This window comes from Anopheles merus, chromosome 3R (assembly GCF_017562075.2).
Source record: "Anopheles merus strain MAF chromosome 3R, AmerM5.1, whole genome shotgun sequence".
NCBI lineage: Eukaryota > Metazoa > Arthropoda > Insecta > Diptera > Culicidae > Anopheles > Anopheles merus.
This window is the reverse complement of record NC_054084.1, coordinates 6324670-6335052: the sequence shown is the minus strand read 5'-3', so window position 1 is coordinate 6335052 and position 10383 is coordinate 6324670. Positions and strand designations below refer to the sequence as shown.

The 10383-nt window shown below is 47.0% G+C and overlaps 3 protein-coding genes across 3 annotated transcripts; 1 reads left to right on the top strand and 2 right to left on the bottom strand.

The window, feature by feature from the left end:
• Positions 1-666: 666 nt before the first annotated feature.
• LOC121596239 (protein brambleberry-like) lies at positions 667-3008 on the bottom strand. The gene is made up of 3 exons (XM_041921003.1): positions 2627-3008; positions 2478-2572; positions 667-2409 (listed from the first exon to the last, which is right to left on the bottom strand). The coding sequence occupies exons 1-3, from the start codon at positions 2644-2646 to the stop codon at positions 803-805; spliced, it is 1722 nt and encodes a 573-aa protein (XP_041776937.1). The 5' UTR covers positions 2647-3008; the 3' UTR covers positions 667-802.
• Positions 3009-3213: 205 nt separating this feature from the next.
• On the bottom strand, positions 3214-7138 carry LOC121596244 ((Lyso)-N-acylphosphatidylethanolamine lipase-like). The gene is made up of 6 exons (XM_041921009.1): positions 6279-7138; positions 6129-6196; positions 5448-5829; positions 5112-5375; positions 4853-5039; positions 3214-4761 (listed from the first exon to the last, which is right to left on the bottom strand). The coding sequence occupies exons 1-6, from the start codon at positions 6344-6346 to the stop codon at positions 4624-4626; spliced, it is 1107 nt and encodes a 368-aa protein (XP_041776943.1). The 5' UTR covers positions 6347-7138; the 3' UTR covers positions 3214-4623.
• Positions 7139-7242: 104 nt separating this feature from the next.
• LOC121596245 (heparin sulfate O-sulfotransferase) lies at positions 7243-9842 on the top strand. Its single transcript, XM_041921010.1, has 4 exons — positions 7243-7766; positions 7859-8100; positions 8174-8259; positions 8332-9842. Exons 1-4 carry the CDS (start codon positions 7637-7639, stop codon positions 8954-8956), a joined length of 1083 nt encoding a protein of 360 aa, XP_041776944.1. The 5' UTR covers positions 7243-7636; the 3' UTR covers positions 8957-9842.
• The last annotated feature ends 541 nt before the right edge of the window (positions 9843-10383 follow it).

Here is a 10383-nt window from a genome sequence, read left to right as displayed (position 1 = left end):
GTGTATTTTAAAAGCAAGCACACTTTCACCCCTCTTTTCTCACAAAAAATTGACAAAATCCCGTTCTTATCTGTATGCAAATCTTAATTAATTTTAAATCTAAAAGTTCAAGGGTCTTGCTTTCGAAAGCTGCAATATAATGCATTTGGAATGTTACATCGATTATTTTAAGGGTTTCTTTCAAAAAGAGAGTTTAATTTAATTAAAGAAGACGGTTTGATTTTATTATCTCATTTACACACCTAATTCTTTTCTGAATGGCATTTTCCCGGTTTTGTACTGTATTGTTGAATTGCTTGTAATTTCTCTATTATTCTGCTCCATGTAATCATTAAACTTCTTACGGTAATCATAAGCTCAAATAGGAAATGAACTAAATCGTATCTGCAAATGAACTGAATCTTATCTGAACTGAAGTTGGAATCCCTAACAAATAAAAACAGTTTTTCCTTAGCTTAAACACAATCCTTCAACCAAATATCAAATATATATCGCTAATCTTAACAAAACGAAAATAACTAAAATAAAGGTAAAATTATTGTAACAAACCATACAATACCGAATACAATTATTGTCATATTTCCTGCTTTCCTTCGATTTTCTAAGGGCTGTCCATTTTGCTCCTACTTGTACCATTTTACATTACACTACTTGAGGTATTTTTTGTTTTCTAAATTAGCGAGGCCAACAAAAAAAAAAAAACTTTAACAAACCCTATGACATGGTCAACACACACCCATCCAAACCCTTCTCAACCAAGAAAAATAAATAAATTCAACATGCGTACGTACGTACCCTTTCACTAAACTCCTCTCGGCTGATGCAAGCGGCAAAACTCAGAGCCATGCATTGTGAAAGCACGACATTCGCCTCCTCGGATCGTTCGAGCAGTACACTGGTTGGTTATGCCAAGCGCTCTCTCCGCCGGGGTCATACTGCGTCGTCTTGGGAAATCCTCCCCTAGCCGTGACACACTACGCCGAACGGTATCGACCAGGTTAGGGTTGGTTGATTTTTCTCGACTGAAGCGCTCCCGATGTCTCAGCCCCTCTGGTTCACTTTCCTCCTCTTCACTGTCTTCAGCGGGACGTACAACTCTGTGTCCATTCGTAGATCTGAGTACTTCTGACCGTTGCTGTCTGCTCTGATCAGAGCGTTCTTCCACCACGGGTTGCTTCGATGGGGAACGACGAACTGCCAGAAGCTTCATAACCAAGCGAGACAGCAAATCCACCACTGCAACACAGCCCAACCCAACCGATAGGCGCAACACGTCCGGTTCGAAAAGCTCCATCAGCCCACCGATCAGGTTCCCCGGCACGGCAGCAACAAATACAAAACGTAACAGCTTGTCCGCTCCGACAAACGCGAGACAAATCATACCCAGCAGCAGGTATCCGATGTGCAGCAGAATGATGTTCAACTTTGGCAGAATCTTCTCACCACCACCGAGCTTTTCCACCAGCCACGCCAGCTGACGATTGAAATCGTGCTGCAACGTGCGAATCGATTCCAGCATACTGGCCACGGTGGCATTGATGCGCTGCAGCTGCTCCAACGTGTACCCGTACTGCTCTTCAACGGCCCGATGATGCTGCGCGAAATGAACTCCCGTTTCGTCAATCTTCGTCGCTATTTGAGCTGCGTGCGCTTGTAACGCTTCCAGGTCGGTTAGCAACGCGCCATGGTTTACTTTGCTTCGTTTCGATTGCTCCTCCAGCTGGTTCACGCTATCGTCGATCCGTTTGCGCAGATCCGTCAACAGTACCGCGACCTCCTGCTGTCCGGCCTTAATGACGCCCTTCTCGCGCAGTAAATCGCGATAGTTTGATTCGACTTTGGCACGGTGCACCTCGGCCAGCTTCAGGATGTTGCCCTGCTGGCTGACGATACGCTCATTGTTGTCCACCATCTGCTCAACCACTTGCTTTGTGATGGTTTGCAGCTGCGACTGCTTCTCCGCCAGCTCGTCCATCATACGCACCTGCTCGTGTGCCGTACTCATGAGCTTGTTCACCGTCAGCTCGGTAAGTCCACGGAACTGTTCGTGCCGTACGCTAGCACAAACCGCCTTTACGCGGTTCGTGATCAAATGGTACGCGTTCCACGTGTTCGGGTCCATTTGCTCGGTACACTGACGGAGCGACATTTCTTCGCTGCACGGAAACACCGCACGGCCCTCCGAATCGGACTGACAGTTGAGCAATAGCACCGCGAGCTTTCCCATCTGTTCGGCATTCAGCTCGTGGCAGGAGTGTTTTAGCTTTAAAATGATGCGATGGTGGCAGAGATCCAGCTTGGAAAGCTTCGTGCCGAGCCATTTGGAGGCTTCCCGGATGAAGCTCTCATCCGCATCGGAAAGCTCGTACGGCACAGAAGGGAAAGCATCTATCGCCGTCGATGGTTCGGCTGAAACGGGAAGAAGTGCATCGATGAAAACACAAATTAATTTCCCTGCTTCTTAAGGCCGTACTTACCACTCTCATCTGTCGGCCATATGTACTCAATAAACGAAGGAGCAATCGGTTGAAAACAATCCACAACGAGCAGAAAGAGAATCACAAATCCGTATCTGAAAACAAAGTTGATTATTCCATTGCGTAAGAGAATGATGGTTGATTATTACCTTTTATTACTGAGCAGCATGTTGCCCGTGTGCGACCATGCACTATCGAATCGGAGAACTGTTTCTTTGCGCACCAACCCAAGGTTGGAAGGAAGTTTATTTTTGTACACCTTGCAATCTCCCCCACCGAGAGCGCACTCCCAAGGCTTCTTTGCGCTAGTAGAACACAACAGGTTTCCCAGGTTCACAAGCTGTAAACGGGTTTGCTACAACATAAACTAACGCATCACAAAGACAAAAATATCTTAAACTTAATCAAGCAAGTAAGATTTGATCTAAATTCTACTCAAAACACAACGTAAAAAAGAAAATAATAGCATCGCGATGGCGCGCGATGGCCGTGCGGAATCGCAATCGAACAAAATGTAAACAAACACACATCGCAGTGGTCGGCGCGATCGGTGATTTTTGACAGCTGTTTGACTGAATTTTTAAAATATCCCTCGCCGTCAAAAAATACCCCAAATACGTACGGTTATTCGCCGTATCGGTTGTTGGTTCGACATTGACCGATCAATTTTATTGCAAAATTCTCCCAAAAAAAAAAAAACAGCTAAAACAATTCAATACGCAAACACAAACGACGCTTAGGAGCTCGCAATAAATATTTATTCTCAAACCGTATGCTGCTGAATGCGCGTTGGGGAACACTTTGTGTTTTTGAATCTAAAATGGGTTAACACGATTTCGAGATGAAAAGTTAACAAATCGTTCCATGTTTGTGTCTTGCTTCCTGATCTCCTGATCTCCTAAAGGAAGATGTAGGAAAAGCATCAACCAAGACTGCTCCAAAACAAACGAGCGGATGGGTGTATGGTTATTTCTGTCCCTCGGACAGACAGAAAATACCATTTCTTGTCCCTATACTAAGATTCACACAGACACACGCACACCTTTCCAAATCTCGCTTTGTTTCAGTTCTGTTCCATACAAATGTACTAATTCGTAATACTGCTGTACTTTTGTTTTGTTTTGTTTTTGTCGCCAATTATTTATTCTCTTTTGTTTTGTTTTCGTTCATAAGACGCTAGTCATTGCTCAACCGTTGTTAGGTAAAATCTAATGTGTAAAATACGAACAAAAATGTTTACACGCCGCCAACTAACTGGTAACAAAACTGCTGCTGTGCAGAAGATAATATAAAATGCATTCTCTCTCTCTCTCTATCGCTCTCTATCGCTTCAAAAGATTGTACTAAAACACTAAACAGTGTGTGTGTTCCACTAACATTATCACTTCATCTGGGATGAATACACGATCTTAGGGAAGAGAAAAATGGGGGGAAGGAAGGAGGTGGTGATGGTTCTGCTGTATGCTCGTTGCACTGATCCGTGTCGCGTGGTTCACCCAAAAAAAAACCACTGGGAGGGAATATAATCCGGACAATATAAATGGGAAGCATAAAATGGCTTAACAATAGTCTCTATGCCTGGGTGGTTCGTTACGCACTTTCTTCTCGCAATAAAAGGAACATATAGTTAGTATGTTTTTGGAGGCTCTAGTAATATACGTTTGTTGGCATCACTGTTTTGCTAACTACCTGTGCTCGCCGTAACGCACACTCGTGTCTATCGAAAATACTGCTTTTTTGCGTTGCACGCGATCGTGTGGAGTATATAGTAGGAGAGCATTATCCGTTCACATGGTGGGGACGCACGCACACACACACACACACAAACCGTGCCATGTATGCCCATGTTTTTCTTTTTTCTTCAGGATTGCTTGCTTTTGTGCGTCTTTGTCCACCCTAAGGTTAGTGTTTGTTACTTTGTGCGCAGAGAGTTGTGTGTGTCCAGCTGTGTCCAGTTACGTTTTGCTGGCAGTAGAAAAGGTACATTATTTCGAGGCATTTTTTTTTTAAACGATGGCATTATTCGTCGCACTAAAATCACTAAGCAGGCATTTCGTCGGGAGGAGTGGCACACCCCGAGGGGGAAAAAAGGACGGGAAGAAGATTCCCAAACCGTAGAAGGGTGTGTGGTGGTGTGAGGGGTGGTTCACTCTTCCGCAACAAGCTCGGTCACTTTGCTCTGCGCATTGATACGTTTGTCGTATGTGAAGCAAGCTTCGTTTACGTGCTGGTTGAATATGTCCGGGAAGTCCGCGTACAGATGATGACTAGCGTTATCGATTATCTACAACGAAGCAAGATGCGTAGGAATGGATCGAGATTAGTTTAATTACGACAGCAGCGCACCCTATCAGCAGCCTTGAGGTACCAATTACCTTGACTTGGACGAAACTTCCCGCACGCTTCTGCTTTGTCACTTCGCCTGCTTCAAAGTCGATCCAAGATTCGGATCCGTATATGAATGTCATGGGTATGGTGGGATCAATTTGGTCGATGCGCTTCAGCATCGGGTTGATAGGCCAACCGAAATTCTTCTGTATGGCACAGAAACCCGTCTCGCCGCTAATGTAATGCAAAGAAAGAGGAACCATTTGAAGTAACGTGAAACATTTCTAAACCATTTTCCTAACTTACGAAGGTTTCTGCGCGTTGACAAGATGCAGATAGTCTGCCACAATCCGCTCGTCCGGTACGATTCCTTCAAAACGCGAAGTAATATCCGTCCGCCGGCGGCTTAAAATCCAGGCCGCAGTCGGGCCGGCCATGCGCACCACCGTCAGCGGGTAAAAGTTCATCTTCCGTGCAGTGCGGTACAGGATGCGGATCCAATACTTTCGCTTAATCCTCGGCGGTGTCTCCATGAAGCCCCACGGGTCGGCCAAAATCAAACCAGCCACCCTGGAATTGGAAATGAGTGCAAATGCTAAACCCCCTTTTCTAATAATGAGTGGAAGGGAGGCTTTATCTTACCGTTGCGGATGTGTTATCGTATAGCTGCAGGCAAGGTAGCCGCCCATCGAGTGGCCCAAGATGTACATCCGCTCCAGCCCCATCGCCACCCGCCAGGCTTCGATCGAGGCGACAAACTGTCGCTCTGCCGCGATCGGATCCTCGTCGTACTTCGGGTGAGAGCTACGCCCGAACCCCAGTATGTCGATGGCGTACATCGGCCGGTGGTCGGCAATCGCATCGAGATTGAGCACCCACAGCCCCACACCTGCCCCGAGTCCGTGCAGCAGCAGGACGGGAATGTTTTCCGACTCCCGGTTCAGTGCCACCGTGCGTATCTTATCGTTCGTCCCGACACACTGACCCACTTCGACGAAGATACTTTCAAAGGGTTTCCGAAGGGCTGCAAAAGAAGGGTAAGGAGCATTATAAAGAAAGGAGAAAAAAAAACCACATGCACATTATGAGAGGCACAAGGTGTGCAAGAGCCATCGAGAATTTGGTCTAACCCTCAGGGAAGGACAACGGGTTCGCGCAGCAAGCAACAAGAAACTTGTTTGCACAGTAAACAAACGCGCCAGCCTCTTGCGCGCGAGTGCGCACCGTATCCCCACCCCCCTTTCCACAGGTTGTTGCCAGTGGCTGCTTAGCGTGGCCTTCTATGTTTTATGCTAGCCGTTGCTGCTCTCCCTTTCTACCCACCTGACAGCAGCGTTTCCTCCACTTCCTCGAGTTTGGCACTGGAGTAGCGGGTCCATTTGTGCAACAGCCTGCGAGACGCGAAAGAGACGCGAGATACGATAAATGAAGTCACCAATTCCTTCTAGATGCATCCATCGGCAAGTGACTCACCTCTGCTCCGACCGCTTGTCTTCGCACCCTTCCATCGTCTTCGATGGCAAACTTCTTGTTCGCGTCATGGCTGTATTGATGATTTTCTCTCCTCTTGTTGTTTCTAATCACAAAATCACAAATTCACAAACCGAAAAAACAGCACATCCACTGCCAGCGAGGAACAAATCCGGGATGTGAAAAATTTCGGGCACACTCTCCGCACCACCAAAAAAAAAAAAAAAAGAACGCTGATACGGACAGGAGCGCGCGCGACAACACAACCACCGCGCTTTATCGCATTTGGAGCAACGTTTTGTGCCTTAATTTACACACACCGCCGCCCGTAATGGAAGCAATCGCGCCAAACGTATGTCGTCGTCCGCTACCACACCAAATGCTGTGTGTGCTCTCTCTCCTATGCTTGTTGCCCTTCTGCTACGCCGAGAATCGCAAGCATAGCTTTACCGGTGGGTCCCTCCTGCAGTGGGGAGAATGCCTCCACTGCCACTTGCGAGAATATGAGATAATGCGACGGTCGGACCTCGTTGTCTGTCGCACTGTCCGTTCCCGCGATTACCGCCCCGTTCTTTACCGAGGGCTTAATTATTAATCCACCGTCTCCGTCGTCTTCGTCGTCGTTGCTTGATGGATCTCCGTTTTCGCGATTTTTCGCGACCAGCAACAACAACAACAACAACAAGGCAAGCAAAAGCAACAACTTTGGACAGTGTGCGAGGAGTGAATGTGTTTGCACTGCGGGAGCGCTCACCGGTCATGATTGTGGGTATTTTGTGAAGCTGCGTGGGTTTGAATTAGCCGTTGGAGTTTCATTCATCAGCACAGGTTTCAAACAGTTTTAGTTGCATCTTTGAATTGATGAGCATTGGCTAATGCCGAAGATCTCGTATTGCAGATATCTGGTCTGAAAATACAAATATAAAACAACAACTTGAAAAAAGAAAAATAACCGAAAAATAAAAATACCCTCCTGCACTGAGACGTGCTTCCGTTTACATCGCCCTGTTCAAACACTTCGTCCCTTCTGCACGACCATCCCTACAGGCAACTGTCAACACAAGAAAGGTAAACAACAGACCGCAGTACGTCAGAGACCATTTGTTATCGTTTTTACACCATCCAGGAGAAAACACGTAGAATGCTGAAAAGCGGAATGAAAAATGTTCCCCTCGATCGTGGTTGTGTCTAATTTTCAGTAGTAGTGAACGATCTCTCCGCATACCTTCTCCGGCCTTTAGTGTATTCTTCTAGCTCACCCACCTCACAGCCCCCCTAACCACCAGAGAGTGTTGTTGTAGGTGATTGGTGGCCAAAGCGATAGGAAAGAAGTATTGCTCCTGGTTGGTACAGGAACGGAAATGATAACAACAAAATACTTGTTTCTGCTCATATTGATTACTGTGGGTTTTGCGTTCATCCTGCTGTACAACTGGTTCTCGACGAAGGTCATCCTTGCCGATAAGCAGCTAACGATTCATCTCGCTGAGGGTAAGATTTGGGAGTATGGGCACTCTGATGGTGACCGACTGAGACTGATTGCACTATCTCTGGCTCTTCCTCATTCAATGGTAACCACATAGGTAACAATGAGCAACTGATACACAGCAACGTCAATCATTGGCAGACGGCCACGGCCAAGGTGGATGACATCACGACGTACCGGAACTACGATGAAAAGTTTGTGATAATTTACAACCGGGTACCGAAGACGGGCAGCACCAGCTTCGTCAACCTTACCTACGATCTGTGCAAGAAGAATGCATTCCACGTACTGCACATTAACATTACCGCCAACATGCACGTACTGTCGCTTCCTAATCAGGTACGGCGTGACGAATGAATGGGGCATGTCTAAACACGATTTAAATTCAATCCTCCACTTTCCCCTTTTCCAGCTCAAGTTTGTGCGGAACATAACCGCATGGGACAGCATGAAACCTGCCTTCTACCATGGACATATGGCTTTCTTAGACTTTTCAAAGTACTGCTCCCCTCCCGCAGGCCCCCACGTGTTCGCTTACTAACGTTACTTCGCTTTCCTCCTCTCGCCCAGATTCGGCATGCCATCGAAACCGCTGTACATAAACCTTATCCGGCAGCCGCTTGATCGGCTAGTGTCGTACTACTACTTCCTGCGCTACGGGGACGACTATCGCCCGTACCTCGTGCGCCACCGGGCCGGCGATACGATGACGTTCGACGAGTGTGTCGCCCGCCAGAAGCCCGACTGTGATCCCACCAACATGTGGCTGCAGATTCCGTTCTTTTGCGGGCACCATGCGGAATGCTGGAACCCGGGCAGCAGCTGGGCCCTGGAGCAGGCAAAGCGCAACCTAGCGAACGACTACTTCCTGGTCGGGTTGACCGAGGAGATGGACGAGTTTATCGAGCTGCTGGAGCTTTCGCTGCCCCGCCTCTACCGTGGTGCGGTGACGCACTTTCAAAAGTCAAACAAATCGCACCTGCGCAAAACCAAGTCCAAGGTTGAGCCGGCCGCCGAAACGGTCGCGAAGATCAAGGAATCGACCGTGTGGCAGATGGAGAACGAGCTGTACGAGTTTGCCCGCGATCAGTTTCACTTCGTGCAGAAGAAGCTGCGGACGCCGGGCAGGAATGTGATGCAGGACTTTATGTACGAGAAAATTAAACCAAATCCAAACGGCGCCGCCAAGAACTGATACAGGAATCGGGATCCCGCCCGCAAGGCGAAAGCTCTCAAACGGCGCCGGGAGCGGATGGCTTGAGCAGAGCGCGGGACCCATAGGAAGAGATGGCCGGGGGAAGGTTTGCTCGTGATTCGGGTGTGTGGAGAAAGAATGTGTGTGTGTTATATGAGTATGTGTGTGTGTCTGTGTGTGTGTATGATTGCGAGTGTGTTCGTATGTATGTTTGATGTCCTTCGTGTTTGTGGAATTAAATTTAGAAGCAAACAGGAAAAAAAGACACGGAGAAGAGACGGAAGCTCATGTAATATCCGGTTCGTAATAGGTTAAGGGCAGAAAAAGATGGAAAAGAAAGCATTGTTGTTGATTAATTGTAATTCTTTTTTGTAGCAGGCAGCTTTTTCCCTCCCTCGCTGCTGTAATAAGGGCCAATTCATCTTTGTTTTCATGTTCCTTCACTCATCGCAAATCTTGTCTTCGGACTGAGATCATCATCAAACTCACGTGTGTGTAGTAATTGTTTTTTTTTTTAATAATTGCAGATAGTTAGTGTAGGAATTGTTTTAAGTTAGAAAAGAAAAAAAAACCTCCCCACAGCTTGCCGTACTCGATGGTTCGTGTAGCTATATTTTTTTTCTACAATTCAAGCTGAACGATGGAGGCAGGTAAAAAGACACAAATTCTAATTCATTCCTAGAAAAGGCCGACATAATACAACCGTTTCATTCTTTTGTGAACCGCTTGCTTGCATCGGATCTTTCAAACTTTCACACGCGAGAGAAGTTAAAAGACGTTAGAAAGTGCGCAATTTGAATAGGTGTAGCGCTGCGCTGGTCAATAAAATGCATTAAGCAACCAATGACGAACTACTCTAACCAAAACGCAAAGACGACGCATACAATAAATGAAATAAAAGAAATATTTTTACTAAGCACTCAGAAAAAAAACCGCAAGAAACTTTGACTGATAACGGGCAATCCGAACCCATGTGTGTGTGCGCGAGTTGTTTCTGTGCTGATTTGCCAGGAAATTAGTACCGATCGAGATGATGGCGATGATGATGGCACCCTACTTGACCTTTTCAGGCAGTTTGCCTCCTCCCCGACATTGTTTTCTCAGCTGAACTGTTGTTCCGTGTCAGAACGCCGCTATTGCTTCTAACCACCGCGGTGGTTGTTCCCCTCTAATGAGGAGACAATATTGCATTAAGATGCAATTAACTACCTCTCTCTCTCTCATTTGCTGTCCCCCCGGTCTCACCGATTTGCTGAACTTTCTCGAGACCGCACAACCGCGCCACAGAAGTCAATCGTTCGCTCGTTTGCCGCATGCGAGGCACGAGAACAAATGGCTATTTACAATCTAATAATCACCCGCCGTCAGATGATCCGTGAAGATGTTGTGCATCGGGGAAGCAGTTGCGGAGGGAGAAGCGAGTGAGA